Source organism: Tachypleus tridentatus, chromosome 12, assembly GCF_004210375.1.
Source record: "Tachypleus tridentatus isolate NWPU-2018 chromosome 12, ASM421037v1, whole genome shotgun sequence".
Lineage (NCBI taxonomy): Eukaryota > Metazoa > Arthropoda > Merostomata > Xiphosura > Limulidae > Tachypleus > Tachypleus tridentatus.
The window spans coordinates 108,856,770-108,875,433 of NC_134836.1; the positions used below are offsets into that span (position 1 = coordinate 108,856,770).

An 18,664-nucleotide genomic window follows, 5' to 3' on the forward strand; every position below is an offset into this window, starting at 1 on the left:
GGTATGACTTATTTAATGATGTTCCTTTTCTGTCTAAATGTTACATTATTAGGTTTATATAGGTGGAGTGGGGTAACAGTGTGGTAAATCATGACCACAAAATCACGCATTGATTTCACCATTTTCAACTCCATGTTCTTACATTTAATCATGGACTTGAACTTGCCTCTTGTTTGTTTTTTTGAATTTTGCGCAAAGCTACTCGAGGGCTATCTGCGCTAGCCGTCCCTAATTTAGCAGTGTAAGATTAGAGGGAAGGCAACTAGTCATCACCACCCACAGCTAACTCTTTTACCAACGAATAGTGAGATTGACTGTCACATTATAACGCCCCTAAGACTGAAAGGGCGAGCATGTTTGGTGCGACCGGGATTCGAACCCGCGGACCTCGAATTACGAGTTGAACGCCTTAACACACTAGGCCATGCCGGGCCCCTTGCTCCTTGGAATACCAAGATAAGCTTTGTAATGTTCCCGAAAAAAATTAGGTCAATAAGACATTTTACAATGCCGCCTGGGAAGTACTTCTGGGTAATAATATACACGTCATACAATTTCAACTGTATTATTATTGTTTATTTCCAGAAATGTTTTAAGACAATAAAAAGGTCGACTACTAATAATAAATACACTCCTACACACCATTGTTAGGCATATATTTATTTCAATATATCATTGTAAAACAGCACTGACGTTCAGGCTTTACTTTCGTATTGCATTTTAACTTCACGATAAAGATATATTTATTTCATAAAAACCAAAATGAAATTTTAAAAATATTATAATTGAAAATAAAGACACCTTAACATGGAAACCCATAATAAATCATCTACTGCATAGAAATAAAAAGAAAACAAAAAATAGACCATGAATTATACCAATATTAGATGATGAAATTAACATAAAATACATTTAGCCCTCCAGGTTATGGTCTGGATGCTTAAGAGACGGATGTAAAACTTCCATTATTTCTTTCCCAAGAGTTACAAGTTTCGCCCTAGAAATGTCTGAAATACAGTTTGTTTACCAGTTCACTTTTCCATTACTTTCAGTAAGTTCGACCTAAAACCTCTATGCCTACTACTTCAGTATGTTATCTAAGACGTATGAGAGATAGCGTCAGCTATTTAACGCACGGTGGAGGTAATCAGTTTCACTTTTAGAAAGCACGTGTTCTTTAGATAAAATGTTCTCTGTTAAAACTGATAATTAAAAACAAAATATCCGTCCAGTCAGCACCAACAATACCAAAAACAAAAGTTAATGTTTACTCTCTTGATACACTATACTTTATAAAGAGGGTGAAATTTCGAATAAATTGTTCCTTTGTTACGTATTATAACTTAACTCACTCAAATAAATAACAAAAACTGGGGATCGGTCAAATCAATAGCACTAATACCAGTGCAACCGGTCACGTCAATAACACCAATACCAGCAACCGGTCACGTCAATACCACCAATACCAGTGGGATCGGTCACGTCAATAACACCAATACTAGTAGGATCGGTCACGTCAATGACACCAATACCAGTAGGATCGGTCACGTCAATGACACCAATACCAGTGGGATCGGTCACGTCAATGACACCAATACCAGTGGGATCGGTCACGTCAATGACACCAATACCAGTGGGATCGGTCACGTCAATGACACCAATACCAGTGGGATCGGTCACGTCAATAACACCAATACTAGTTGGATCGGTCACGCCGATAACAAATATTAGTGGGATCGGTCACGTTAATAAAACAAATACCATTCGTGTCAGTCACGTCAACAACAAAGACTATTGAGATCGTCAATGTCAATAACAAAAACCACTGGGATCGTTTTATTAACACAAACTACTTGGACCAGTTACATCAATAACAGAAACAAGTGGCTTCAGTCACATTATTATGAGGAACTACATTGATTAACTACCCAATCAAAACAAAATTAGAGTTGTGACATTAAAATAAGAACCAAATGGATTAATTACGTTTCAGACATGTTGGTTGAATCACACTGGTTGTATTTGCTGTGTAAACTACTTGGCTTTGTTATGTCAGCTGAACGAACCAATGGTCACATAACGAAATACTTCATTAAGATATTTTATTTTACTTCATACAATAATACAATTCTATTCTAGTCAGACAGAATGAGCTCCGGAATAGACATCATTCATAACCTGGAGTTGGAAAGGTGTTAGAAACAGAATAGCTCAGTTTACCAGGAAAACAAATACAGTGAAAGGAGATTTTATAAATAAAAATCTTAAGTCACAAATTGTTTACAATAATTGGAAAGAATTAGTTTAAGTGTTAATTATCACAATAGAAGAATACTGACTACCAAGTTGCAAACATTTTCTATAATAATAACACTCCTGAGAACTTGTTTATACCATCTTCAGAAAATTTTCACATCAATCTAAAAGCTATTCATAGTATAAAAATAATTTGCAAGGCACTATTTTAAGAGCAGTCTATCACATTGACCTTTCAGCCTGGTATCAAATTGTAAAATGATGATAGGAAGTATTCAAAGCTCTATAAAAATATTCAAATAATAGATATATAATTTTTAAAAATTCATAATACAGTTTGCATCGTTTTTATTATGAAATCAAAACTGTTGAAGTAAAGTCAGAGAGATGGAAAATGGAACTAATTAAACTTTGTATGTTGTTATTTAGCATTCAAAACTTTTGACGAAATATGAATTAACAAGTTGAATACAAATAATAGGTTTTTAATCAGATACTTAATAGCAGATAAATCAGTTGGTCTTAATAATGTATATATTACCGTGCTAGCTTACACAAAGTGGTTTTTATATAATATATATTAACACAGACAAATTACATTATGTCATAAACCTAGATGTAACAAGATTTTACATAATATGAATTTAAGTTTATAAATATTAACATGGTAAACGTGCATGACTTGATTTTGATTTATGAAACATTAACATGGTAAACTTCTATTACTTTATTTTTAATCTATCACACATTAACATGCTATATCATTTTGTTTAAATTAATGTACTAATTTTGTATCATTTTGTTTTAATACAATAGAATTATCACACTAATCTTGCATAATTTCGTTTTAATACAATAGAATTAGCACACTAATCTTGCATCATTTCGTTTTAATACAATAGAATTAGCACACTAATCTTGCATCATTTCGTTTTTATACATTAGAATTAGCACACTAATCTTGCATAATTTCGTTTTAATACATTAGAATTAGCACACTAATCTTGCATAGTTTTGTTTTAATACAATAGAATTAATACACTAATCTTTCATCATTTTGTTTTAATCTTATACAGGTTTAGCATGCTATACTTTATTTAATTGACGTTAACCTGATGCATGTTGACATATATCATATATTTAAGTCTCTATGCACAGCAGACTTATACAAAAGTTGCTTTAGAAACTGATTAACAGAGAACTTCTACGATGTATTTATTCGGTTATCTTTAAAATATACGTTACCTCTGTTGTTTTTGTTATTGTAAACAACAAATACCTACACAAACATTAGAATACATATATCTGAAATAATTATGTTCTGTAAAAGAACTTATTTTATATTTAGAAATAGCTTCAAATCATATTAATATGCACTTATAAATGAATCTCGACGATCAAAAATACTTAAGTAATTTCACAGTATACAAATCAAACACTTTTAAAAGGATATCTACATAAAATAGATTATATCTACATATCTTCATATCATAATTAGCACATTTACTTTCTGAAAAAAAAAAACAAACAACAAAACTTTGAGGTCCCCTTGGTGACATAACAAGTTACATACTCCTGTCTTAACACTGAAACTTTGAAATGTAGATTTTGAATAATTTTGTAAATTATGTTTTATCTTACAACCGATTTCTTACACAAAAAAATTGAAAATATACGGTTCTGACCATTAAACACAACTTAACCATTAATTGTATCGGTTCTATTATGTGAACAAGTAAGCAAATAAGACATTTTCTTAAACTGTAATACCAACCAACTATATTTCTCAACCTACTCTTCCTCATGTGAAAATGAGCAGGCGTGTTCTTGGTTTTTACAATGAAAAATAAAGGTGCATAATTTGTTTTTTGGATCACACAAAATGATCAGCACCGACACTATCTGCACCCATAGGATACTTTTTCCAAAACATTCCTTTCTATCAGACTACAGATATTACAGCATCAAAACATAAGCTACAAAAACAATACTTTAAGATTAATTCTTCAGAATAAATGACACACACAAGTTTTAAATTAAACCTCGACTCAAAAAAATAAAATAAAAAAATGGTGCTAAGCACATTATTCAATGTCTGATAGCCAGTATGAAATTACTTGAGTTACGATTTCTGGATAATAACCTTGCTAGAAATGTTCCGTTAAAATTATTAAGAAAAGAACACAACACCTACAAAATTAATGGATTTAAAACTATAAAACTTTATCAGTTTGAGGAGAGAGATATATATGGTATGGAAATCATAAATCATTCTTCATTTGTATTCTTGATAAATCTCTTAAGACTACGTGTCACAAGGTTAGATTTAACTGTTGAACATCGCTTATCTAGTTACTTCCACTGGGCCACATGAATGATATATTGGCACCATCTTTTCTAAAGGCTGGTGTTATCACGTTTGAGTCAGCTTCGATGTTAATCATCTTTTCCCTGTTTCCTAGCATACACCGAAGCTGTTTCCCAACTAAAACCTTCAAGTCTTGCTTCTGGGAACTAAAGAAACAGAAATTCTTGTTGTACAACATTTATAAAGTTTAAATTCTATAACAGTCACCAATAATTAATTATATTATCTAAACGTCAATGTGAATAATATGTCAATTACCATGAGTATTAATCAATATTTGCCTATTTCTTAACCTATTAACCTACATTATTGTTCTAAAATCATTAAAGACATTTTACATAGTAGGAATAATGAAGAAACAACTTATAAAAAAAATTAGTTTGTCAGTGCTATTGTGTGAATGTTATTAGTAGCTAAATCTACACAATAACATTTTCATATCAGTACATATTGCTTTTAAAGCTGTACACAAACATTTATTTATTAGAAAGGGCCACCTTTTTATTTTTTACCAATTAAATTACAGAAAATATAAGCAATTTTTTTTAAAAATCAAACAATTATAGTTCATACTACACAATGTGCAGTATGCACTTTGATTGGACTCCAGATTTTAAAGTTACAAGTCTATAAACACATCACTGGAACCAGATTGTCAGTTAATAAAAGGTTGTTTACCACTCCAGTCAATTAAAAATCTATAAAAACATAGTTTACCATGTAATTTTTTTTTCAAATCTCCTTTGTTTCATTATCCCATTGCATTCAAGATTATTAAAGAAGTTAAACATTATTCTAAAACATATCAAACATGATGCTAAGTGTACAAAATTTACACTGCTATTTTTGTTACTACATTCCTTATAAATCTGTGATTAACACTATTCAGATATGTGGCTAAGGCTGAAAACAGTTGTGATCTTTAACTCTAGATTGTTTTAAAACTACTGATAAAACTACAGTATCAATATCAATGCAAAAATAATAAATGTGTTATATATAAGTTTTCACACAATGTTAGCACTTAGAAAAAGAACAACTTTATAACACTCACAGTTTCCACTGGTGAGCCACGACTCCGACAAGCTCACCAACTCTGTTATCTTCATTGTGCGAAGTCAGAGCTATCACCAAGTCATTACCTCCACGCAGATGAAAGATTGCTAACTGATCAGGGCCAGAACTAACACTTACTCCAGTTAACTTGAGATATAAAAACAAAAGTCAGAGATAACTGAAAATCAACTATCAACTAGCAGTGACCAGCAGTAAACAAAAAAATATATATGACTTTAAAAATAACAACTAGTTGAGATTAGAACTTCTGTTGATAATAGTTAACTGTAGAAAGTTAAAACAACAACACCATCATATATTATATCTGAATACCAATAACACCCTAAATTAATTTGTTATAGCTGCATGTTTAATGCTACACATTAAGTAAAACTTTAATTAACAACTAGTCATGTTCAGGACCTTTACTTATAACAGTTTATTGTACAAAATTAAAAAAAAACAACACCATCATGCATCATGGATAAATACAGTAAAACCTGTCTAGGCGGAAACCTGCACAAGCCGGAAATATCAAAATTTTGCAGCATTATCTTACAATTTCTCTTATAAAAGACCCTCTATGTAGCAGAACCTGTGTAAAGTGGACGGAAAACTATTTTTCATCTACCTCATCTATCAACAGGATTAGAACCTGAGTAAGGCAGAAAAAATGTTTTTGATTTAATATTAATAAATTCTTGTTCAATTAATAATTTGTTTAAATATTAATAAATTCTTGTTTAATTAATAATTTGTTTAAATATTAATACATTCTCGGACATTTTGTTACAGTAAGTATTAGTTAAATATATTCTGTTCTTTTTTCTGCCATCATTATTTTTGCAGTTAAATTAGATTCATGATTTGTAGAAAAATATTTGTTTTTTAAGGGCAAAATTCTACTCTTTAACTAATTCTCACAAAAAAAATAAATTCCTGTCTGCCATAATTTTAAAATTTAGGTAAAATTTACCATGGGTAATTGGTAAAAATGAAAATCTGTGCTGTCTCAAAAATTTAAGGAAGAATCAACTTCCTGTGGGATGGAAAGCAAATAATAAGCATGAATGACAAGCGCTAAATTCAAGGAATTTTTGATGAAATTAAACAAAAGAATGGAACAAGAAAATAGGAATATTCTATTTTTCTAGATAATGCAACTTGTCACCCAAAAGTTCAACTTTCAAATGTTTGTTTAGTCTTTCTACCTCCATGTACAACATCAGTTCTACAGCCACTAGATAACACAATTATACAGTGTATAAAATTGAAATACAGAAAACTGATGCTTCAGCATATTATTGCAAACATGAATGACCGTAAGAGAGCATCTGAAATGACCATGAAAACTGATGTGTTAGATGCAATTGCATTTTTAAGTCATTCAATCAAATACATAGAAGATGAACATGTAACAAAGTGCTTTTGAAACTGTAGATTTATTCTTGATAATGGCAGTGACTGTAGAGAGGTTGTTTGTTATGACAATTCTAGTGGAATCCAAACTCTGATTGAAAAGATTGAGGCAGATCATTCTGTGAATGCAAAAAGTTTTGTGAACGTTGACAAGAATGTTTTAACAGAAACTGATGAAATGAATTTAAAATCTATAATAGAATTGCAAGATGATAACAGTTTGAGAGATTCAGAAGATGATCAAAATGGAAAAGATAGTGAGGAAATAGAAATTCATACTTCATCAGAAGTGTTAAGTTATATTAATGCCATCAAATTGTATGCAAAAATGAACCTCATGAAAATACCATAGAATTGGCATTCTCTTTTAACCGCACAAGAACACCCATTAAAAAAAATGAAACAGTTAAAATTGGACACTTTCTTCAAATAAATTTGATTAAGATTTTATGTACTTATGTATATTTTTGTTCTTATTCTAATAAATATAACATAAACAGTATAATAACTTTATTCACAAATGTCTTACTTCCCTCGAGTCAAACAAGTATAACGTTCCTCTCAAATATGATATATAATTAAGAAAATGCATGTTCACCATGTCTAAGCCAGAAATTTTATTCGGTCCAGTATGATTCCACCTTGGACAGGTTTTACTGTATAATAACGATTTGAATTAAATAAAAACACACTTAACAACTAGTCAAGATCTATAATTATTCTAACAACTTATAACTGATAAAAAGGAAGAATAAATAACAACGTGTCACATAAGATACGTCTGCTTCATCCAAGAAGGTCTTTTACCTGATATGAGAGCTCAAAAGTGTGTCTGGCATATGACAACTACAGTAGTAACCGAGATATTATTTATAATCTCAAACTGTACAAACAACAAATCTTGAAATGTGAAATACATTAGAAGTTAGTTCATTATATCAAATAAAAACCAAAACACCATACTTCATATGTAAATACTGGTAACACATTAACTAATTGCCTGTAGCTGCAAATTTGATGACACACATTCAGTAAAAGTAATCACATCTATTCACATTTACACATGTAGATTCATTTTAGCAAAAAAATAAAGAAAAGCAAATAATTTTATAGAAATGTTTATATACAACACACATAAAGAACACCCAGTTTATTTAATTTTACAGGGCCCTCCATACCTAACTAAATATTCATTAATAACATTAAGAGGTAGAAAATATTCACTCATTGTTTCAAGTCATTATACTGTCTATTTGTATATTTATTATTATGAAATAACAAGAACACCAGACATGAAAATAAAGAACACACTAAGGTAAAAACTTCATGTTCCTTACATTTGTTACAGGGGTTTCTAACTTGCAGAAGACAGTATTACATACACACAAACACTGAAATGCTTAAGTCTGTTTATATAACTTATAAATTATATTGCAAAACATGAATTTCTTACATCAGCTATGGGAATTCCTGATTTCAGTGGTCTAAACTTTTTATTGTCCAGTTTATAAAGGTACTTGTCAGTTACAAGCAACACTCGTTCTGCACTTTTGTTATGTTTGTTGACCTAAAAAACACAATTTGTCAGTTTTACAAACATTATTATATAATAATACAATAATTAAATATATTTGGAAAATAATGAATTTTGATAATGATTTAAAACGGGATGAGGTCGATATTTCTTTCCTACGTAACTTCCCACAACAGGTTATTATAAATCACTCATTATATTTTATTCCCTAACATTTTGTATTGTGAAAATAAAATAAAAAACAACACTTAAAACAATGTTCACTGGGTCAGTCACTTCAATATACCAGTATGTATTGGAAAAGAAGTGTTGACTATAATTCCAATTTTACAACATGTATCTAAAAGAAGTGTTACAAACTTTTAGTAAAATGTACATGTCTGTTATACATAAGACATCAGATGGGCTGCTGAAGTATCTATACTCAAATTAAGTCTATCAATTAGCAACCTCAGTCTGACTCTGGCAAGCTGGAGTGAAACATGATGTTTGTGTAAGGAATAAATATAATTTTATAATATGTACAATTTACATGTGCACGTGGATAACCTGTAAAGCCTCTGGACCTAGAATTTTTATCATTTTAGTAAATCAGCAGCAGAGTAAGGCAAAATGAAAGTTGCAAAGTCAAATTAATGAAGACTTGTTCACGTACAGAAATTAAAGTTTGCAATTATACATTTAACTGTTTGTCTGGAGGGAGTAGTAGATAAACCATACAATGATTTTAGGAGATTTTCTCAGCTGGTTTCAAAGATTACATATTTGAGGACACACTACTGGTTAATATTACACACTATCTATTTCACAATGTTTTCATAATTACTTTTGACATGTGGTATGTGATATGAAGCTGATTGTTTTCAGCTAGTGTTTTGCAATATAGACTAAAGAAAAGTATTTTAATGCTATTGTCACAGGTTATAACTTCTCAGGTAATTTTACAGTTGCTGAAGTTAGGTGTGGTTTATTTCGGTACTTTTTTACTTAATGTTGTACTTGTTTAATAACATATAATATGTAAGAATAATTTGAAGGCTTTCTCTCTCTCTCTCTCTTTTTCTTCTGTTTGTTTCAATTATTTTACACTACTGTGTAAAAGTGTTAAGACAAAGTCAAAAATTATATTTCTGGTGACTTTAAAAAACAATTGTAGGTAAATCAAAGTTTATTAATCTTCATGTTTAGTACAACAGAAACTCAGTGAAAAAAAGTGCATGAGTTCAGTAAATAATTAATATTTTGTGTTTCTCCCTTTTGCTTTAACAACTGCAGACAGTCTTTCAGGTACTGTTGCAACATATTTAATTGGTGTTCTTTGGAATTTTAGTCAAAATATCTCTAATATACTAACATAAAACTTATTTGGAAGTAGCTTTTGACCTGCCAAATCTAATCTATCAAATTCCATATCTTTCTTTATGATGAGAAACCCACTTGTATTTCAGAACAGCTGGTATCGGTATTAACACTTTTACTGATAAGGGGAGAACAACATTTCAATCTTCCTAGGTCATCCTCAGGTCAAGAAAGAGAGTGTTTGAATGTGACCGTTGACAGATACATCTCAGGGACAAGAGTATAAACAGGTAAGATATTGTAGGGGCATTGCAGTTGGATGTTAAGTTATTAATTAGTAGAGATATAAAGGTGTTCCTTTATATTAGTTTAATTTTAGTTTTAGTTGTTGTATAAATATGGCTTCTTTGATTTTGTGTTTGTTTATATTTGTTTCCTCACTTAATATGTGGGTGTTTTCTGTGGTTATGTTGTGTTTATTTGATTTGCATTGTTCAAAAACGTGTGAAGGTGTTTTTTTGTATTCTTTGAAATTAGTTTCCATTTTTTTGCTTGTTTCTCAAATATAGAAGTTGTGGCAGATGTTGCATTGTATTTTATAAATTATGTTGGTGTGGTGTTGTAAGAACAACAAGGAAAAGAAGGTCTGCAACAAAAAGAAACTAGATAAACTAAGGTGGCAACAACAAAAACAACACCGACACAATGAATCACCAACAAAAAGAAACTAGATAAACTAAGGTGGCAACAACAAAAACAACACCGACACAATGAATCACCAACAAAAAGAAACTAGATAAACTAAGGTGGCAACAACAAAAACAACACCGACACAATGAATCACCAACAAAAAGAAACTAGATAAACTAAGATGGCAACAACAAAAACAACACCGACACAATGAATCACCAACAAAAAGAAACTAGATAAACTAAGATGGCAACAACAAAAACAACACCGACACAATGAATCAACAACAAAAAGAAACTAGATAAACTAAGATGGCAACAACAAAAACAACACCGACACAATGAATCAACAACAAAAAGAAACTAGATAAACTAAGATGGCAACAACAAAAACAACAACACAATGAAACAACAAAAGAAACGCCAACAACAAAAACAACACCACAATGAATCACCAACAAAAGAAACTAGATAAACTAAGATGGCAACAACAAAAACAACACCGACACAATGAATCAACAACAAAAAGAAACTAGATAAACTAAGATGGCAACAACAAAAACAACACCGACACAATGAATCAACAACAAACCTCGTAATTAACAGATCCGACCAAATATTAAGCAATGAAGAAATACATCTACTCAACAAAGGACTCAACTTTGCAGCAACACCTAGAAATATTCCATCCATCAAAATGAAAGCCTGCCTGCAAGACCTAGCTATAAGACTGGTAAACCAATCTTGACAAACTGAAAACACCGACAAAACAATGAAAAACCACCACCAAGAAGAAGATAACTTCAAGAACCAACAACCTATCTTTCCAGGTAGAACTGAAAACATGTATTTCCCTGAAACACCTCAAAATAGTATCTTAAACAACTTTTTCAAAGAATTTTCACACAAAACCATCAAAATAATTTCACAGAAAAGAAATCTAAAAAAAAATATTAATTCTATAAACTTAAAACAAGACAACAACATCAAAATTCCAAAAGCAGATAAAGGCAATCCTATAGTTATAATGAACACAAATGAATACATTCAAAAAATGAACAACATTTTGTCAGATACAAACAAATTTAAACTACTAAACACAAATCTAACCAAAACACATGAAAACCAGTTAAACAAAATACTAATACAAATAAAAAAAAACAACATAATCTCAGAAAACATTTACTCTTACCACGAAAGACCGACTCACACACACCACAAGTATACGCCACCCCTAAACCTCACAAACATGATTGCCCACTACAACCCATAATATTGACCTATGAATCTTTTAACTACAACCTTAGTAAATATATAGCATTGGCATTTTCTAAATATGCAACATCAGCCAGTTTCTTTCTCAAGGACTTTTTTAACTTTAAATATATTCTTGTTCAACTAAACCATAAAGCCTTAATGGCCAGTTTTGATGTAATCTCCTTCTTCACAGAAGTCCCAATGACTGAAGCCTGCAAGATAGCTTTAAAACTTCATATCCAAGACCTCAACCAGTTGATACATATCCCCAGCAAACAATTAGCAACCCTTACAGAATTCACGACCACCAAAACTAACTTTATGTTCAATAACCAAAACTACCTACAAATAAATGGCCTAAGTATGGGGAATCCCGTGTCACCAGATCTATCCAACATTTTTATGATGCAGATTAAACCCCAAGGGATCAATTCAGCCTTACACCCACCACTATACTGGCACAGGTATGTTGATGATACAATTGCTGGATTCACATCTACAGAACACACACTTAGTTTTTTTCAATCACGTTAAATCAATACACCCCAACATTAAGTTCACCTGTGAACAGGGAAAAACTAAGCAAATAACATTTCTTAACCTCAAAATCACTAGAACTGACACACAATTCAAAACAGAAATCCACAGAAAAATCACCCATACTGGATTATACATTTCCTGGGACTCAGCACATGAAACAAAACAAAAACTCAACATATTACATAACTAAATAAACACAGCCACAAAGGTATGCTCACCAGATAAAATTAACGATGAAATCAACAAAATAAAACAACACTTCATCAACATCAACAAATTTCCTCAAAAAACCATGGAAAAAATTATATGCACACACCTAGACCAATAACAAACAAATAACAAATCCTAAGATACAACAGACTACAAAACCTTATACTGCTGCATAACATATGTTCCTGACATCAGCAAAAAAATAACCAACATTTGGAAAAAACTTATAATAAAACACAACATTCCAGTAAACACCAAGTTTATTCAAACACCAGGTACAAAACTAAAGTTCATACTATGTAAAAACTACACTGACAAACACAACACCAACATAATTTATAAAATAAAAAGCAACAACTGCCACAACTTCTATATTGGAGAAACAAGCAGAAAAATGGAAACTAGATTCAAAGAACACAAAAAAAAAAACACCTTCAGACGTTTTTGGACACTGCAAATCAAATAAACACAACATAATGATAGAAAACACCCAGATACTAAGTAGGGAAACAAATATAAACACACACAAAATAAAGGAAGCCCTACTTATACAACAACTAAAATCAAAATTAAACCAATATAAAGGAACATCTTTATACCTATACTAATTAATAACCTAACATCCACCTGCATCGCTCCCTACAATCTGGTACCCATTTATACTCTCGTACCTAACACATGTCGGTCAACAGTCACATTCAAATACTTTCTCTTTCTTAACCTGAGGATGACCTAGGAAGGTCAAAACGTTGTTATCTCCTTATCAGTAAAAGTGTTAATACCCAAATCCCAGATCTGCTCAACTGGGTTGAAATTGGAGCCGTGTGAAGGCCACTGCATCATTTGAATTACCCAACAGCTTCTTTCTTAGCTAAATAATTTCTGCATAGGTTGGACAAGTGTTTAGGGTCTTTACCAATAATACACAAACCACTACATACACTATGATGAATCAGTATATGATGGTACTTGTGCTGGTCCATTATTCCATCTATTTTACAAATATTTCTTGTCATATCAGTAGAAATACACCCCCAAACTATAACACGGCATCTTCCATGTTTCATGATAGGTGTTACACAATGAGGTATCTTTCACCCTTCCTTTGCTGGGCATACAATCTATGCTTTGAGCCAAATATTTCAGAACTGGACTCACCTGTCCATAACACCCTTTTACAATCAACAGTCCAATTTTTGTACTTATTAGCAAATTTCTGTCTCAGATTGAAGTAAAGGTTTTCAAACTGCTATATAACCAAACATTCCATTCTTGTTGAGACTTCTTGATATTGTAAATCTGGACACTTATTTGTCACTTGGTATATGGTCACTTATCCCAAGCCTGAGATCGGTGGCAGTCTTCCTTCTGTCCCAAAGGCTGCATAGACGAAGATACTTAACATCAGTATGATTAAGTTTAGGTGTCTTGCCTCTTCCTTTCCAATTTTCAAATATACCCTTCTTAATCTCAAAATCTAGGGTGTACTTGAAAGTATTTAAGGAGCATTTCAAGTCTGCAGTAATTTTTCAGAGTTCAACTACCATCACGTAAAGCTTTCAGGCAAAATCTCTGCTCCACTGACAATTATCTATGCTTTTTGGGCCAACGGCATGACAACAAAACTTAATATATAGTATTAATCACTCGTTTTATCAAGATATACTTGTAGAGTTCTATTAAATTGATTTCTTCTACTGTATACCAGAATTTTAGTTTTTTTGTTTTTCCAAAATATAAGAGAGAGCATGTTTTACGTTTTTTTCTGTTTTTTTGTTTTCAAATATGTTTATATCATTGTAGAGAAAGTTGGCACAGAAAATTTCTTGTATTTACAGAGGTAAACAACTTGTACAATGTTCCCTATATGCTAAGCATTTTGCATTAAACTTATTAACAGATTTTTTTCCATTGACTTTCCTTACAAAGGTAAATGATAGACTCTACTTACTTTTCTCACAAAGCTAGAGAAGAGGGCATTCTGAAAACGATCCTTTGACTTGAGACTTCCCACAGAGCTGATAAATGTCGAGGAATTATCATTTTCAGGGTTCTGCATAAAGAAACAAATATTATAGGTTATTATAATAAATGTTAAATAATATTATTGTTAGAATCTATGTAATGTCTACATGTGACTATTTCTTAATCTTTATTAACTTCCAGTGACAACAAACTGAAAAATCAACTCATTAATCAGTATAATCATTATATCGTTTTACAAATATTAGTCTAATGTTTCCTCATTATCCTCACTCACAGGGTATCCTCACTGTCAGCAATACTTATGATCATTTCAAATTCTTAATATTCTAATAAAAAAAAAACTTCATTAGAAGAAAATCATTTTTAGTGACAATGCTTTGTTTCTTCAATATTTGTTAGGTGTATGTAGGTATAAATTAATTAACCTCACACAGTAAAACTGTATTTCTTCATCAGACTTATGCAGAGTTATTGCATCTGCTCAAAGAAGTCAGATACAAAGTTGAAAATGTTGGACTTCGAACTCTTTAGTAAGTAACATTCATTAATACATGTGACCTTATGGAGTAGTAGATGCAGAATATAAATTTAGCTCACGTGGTTGGTTGGTTGGTTTATTTGGTGTTTTATGGCACAAAGCAACATGATGATGAATGGGGTCCAGGATCTTTAAGACCGAGGTCCTGGCAGAGCCATAGACCAGTGATCCATAGTTGAGTTTCGATCAAATAAAAGCACGATATATCTTTGGCATAGAACATCGATTTGCTCCCAGGCTTAGAGAAAGGTAGGACAATAGACTGGCACCAGACATCAGGAAAAACATTTTCCTGTCAGATCTGGTTAAAAACAATCAGAAAAATAGCAAGAGAAGCAGGAGATAGATGGTGAAACATTTCATAGTGTATATCAACAGGTCCAAATGATGTATTGCCAGACCGATGAAGGGCCAGTTTGAGTTATACCAGTGTAAAGGCACAATTATAGTCATAGAGACAATCAGCTTAAAAGAAAAGAGGTGATCACCCTGTCTGAATCTTGATGGCTAAGGAGGTGGAGGAAGAAGCAAAAGTGCTAGATACCTGGCAAAAGCTTTCACCTAGATTTCGGTGACTCTCTGGGTATCAGCTATTTCCTGGCCATCAGAGAGTGAGATCGAGAGAGGGACAGAATTGTATTGCTCACTGACCTTTCGAATCTTGTCCCATATGACTTTGGAACTGGTGGTAGAAGATATGCTGGTTGTGAACTTAATCCAAGATTCCTTCTGGCTTTGACATCTTACCCACTGATCATGTGCATGGACCTGCTGGAAAGTGATGCGATTCGAGAGTGTGGGATATCTACAGAAAGTATCCCAGGCCCGTTTTTGAGCATTCCATGCCATGTGGCAGGCAGGATTCTACCACAAACGAGGATGTCGTGGAAAACGTGTCAAGGTTTTAGGAATACATTGAGCAGTTGCTTGGATAATACAATCAGTTACTGCTGCCACAAAGTCATCTATTGATGACTCTCAGACAATGGCAGAATCAAGTTCTGCGAGAGCAGTGAATGAGGGACAATTTGCCTGATCCAGCTTCCACCAAGGCATGCAGGTCGGGTGGCATCGACCACGGCCAGTCTCTCTCAAAATTATAAGAAAATCATCACTGCCTTGTGGATTATTGTCTACCCTCCATGAAAAATGGGAGAATAGTGAAGGGGAGCAAACTGAAAAATCAATAGCAGTAAAGGACTAACTAGGTACATGAAAATACTGTGTTTCTCCGAAAATAAGACAGGACTTATATTAATTTTCACTTCAAAATATGACACTAGGGCTTATTTTCGGGGGATGTCTTATTTTGATATATTAAAAAAATGAAGTTACAAAGTAAAACTATTAAACTAACCATTTAAAATAAACTATTATTAAACTATTAAACTAACTGATTAATACTTAAACAAACTAATTAACTAACTATTAAACTAATTAATAAATTAATTTTTTTTATTTCTTTCCTCTTCCTGCCACTCTTAACTAGGGCTTATTTTAAGGGAAGGACTTATATTAAAACTATCCCCAAAAATCACACTAGGTCTTATTTTATGAGTAGGTCTTATTATCGGAGAAACACGGTAAGTAGAAGAACCAGTACTGAAAAGAGAAAGGTTGTGATATGAGAGCATATGCTCTACAGAGCAATCCCTCCTATCAATATCAGCACTTCCCCGAATGGGATGATGTTCATTAAAGTCTCTCAGAATTAAAACTATTCAATGAGAGCACCAAGGTCTAATTGATCGTATGTCTCTTCAAGCAACAGGTAGATAGAACAAACAGTGATGGTATGACCCAAGAAAACATGTGTGGCTACTGCCTCCAAAGGTAAGTTCAGTGACAAAGAGAGTGTGGGCACATGCTGATCAACCAACAGTGCCACCCCTCCATGCACTCGTCCATCACAAAGCCTGTCATTTCTGTACAAAGAAAACTGCCAAAAGGTGACTGTATCAGCAGGTTTCAGAAATGTTTCCTGTAAGGAAAGACATACAGAATAGTAGGAGGCAATCAGTGTTTTGATGCCATCCAGATTAGAACATAAACCTTAACAGTTCCATTGTATCAAGGTGGCCATTGTAACTTATGTGTAAGCAAATTTGGTGAAGAACCCTTCTGTTTATGATCACGCCTTTTTTTTTTTTTTACTGTCCTTATTTGAGGGAGGTCTATCGACCTCGATGGAACCAGCCCTGGTTCGACAGGGTAGGTCTTTGCTATTGAATTGTTTTCAAATGCTGCACTTCTTTTTTTGCCAACCATTTAGGGCAAAAACGAAAGTAAGACATGCGAGAGCCATTGCAATTGACACAATGAGGGTCCATTTCACACTCATAGGCATCGCAGTCCTTGCCACAGCAATGAGCACACATCAAGGAACCTCAACATGATGTGTTTAAGTGACCGAATCGCTGACATTGGAAACATCTGAGAGGGTTTGGAATGTATGGCCGTACCCTGCAATTAAGATAATGTGCCTTGATGGTGGCAGGTGGATGTGGTGATGTAAATGCCAGAATAAGGATATTGGTCAGCATTGTAATTCCATTTCTGTGAGTGGAGATACGCCTCACCGCAGAAACTCCTTGAGTGGAGAAACCAGCAAGAATTTCTGACTTGGGGATGTTCTTCAAATCCCTCTCAACAATAACTCCTCATGGTGAATTCAAAGTAACATGATGTGTAACCTCAATAGGTACATCCCCAATTGCCTTTGAATAGAAGTTCACTGTGTTCAGATGTAGATGTTACCAGAGCAAAGCTTCTTTACTGATTTGGAGAGACAGCAAGTCCCTCTGGTCCCTTCTGAGTGAAAAAGGGAGACATTTGCCCTAAAGGTTTGTCTGAAAGTGAATGTAAAATAAGAAAATGAGGTACAACAGGTGTTACAGATGTTGAAGATTGCTGCTCAGAATTGTCAAGACGTGGTCGTTTACCTATGGACTATTTTTTTCACTATTTTATTTGAAGGATCCATAATAAAAAAAAAGAATATTTCAATGTCCACTGACCCCATCCACCATGAAGCCCTATGAGAGAACCATCTACAATGTCAAACAAGGACACTGCAATAACGCCAGGGTTCGTGAGCACTATACCCAAACACCAGCATCAGATACAATGCCTACAACACCATCTGAGAACATCCAACACTGGTACTTGGTTGACACTAGCCCAAGTGGACCAGCTGACTGACCCAAGGGGTGCCACCCCCAGACTGCCCATCTACAGGAATTCAAGGCCAAAGTGGTGTGTTATGGTTGGACCCCTCAACCACCAGGATCCTCTTCTCTCTTTCATGGGTCACCATGCACAGCAAATACGTGGGTGGATGTTTAGACCCCAGAGGAGGTAAACTGAAAGAACAGAACCTTCCCTGGGAGGTCCTTTCACACGTACAGGAATCCACACCAAGGGGTAGCTCAGGTGATTAAGGCACTTTTGAGAATTGTTACATTCCATTTTACACCTAATAACAGGATGTATTATGGGGATTTAGCTCAGGT

General features: G+C 33.1%; 1 protein-coding gene across 1 annotated transcript in view; it reads right to left on the reverse strand.

Annotated features, from left to right (window-relative positions):
• Positions 1-644: 644 nt before the first annotated feature.
• Positions 645-18,664, reverse strand: part of LOC143234320 (unconventional myosin-Id-like) — a 75,118-nt gene continuing 57,098 nt past the window's right edge. The window contains 4 exon segments of the mRNA XM_076471605.1: positions 645-4,770; positions 5,679-5,827; positions 8,553-8,666; positions 14,580-14,681. Coding sequence (XP_076327720.1) covers positions 4,605-4,770; positions 5,679-5,827; positions 8,553-8,666; positions 14,580-14,681 — 531 coding nt within the window. The 3' untranslated portion in view covers positions 645-4,604.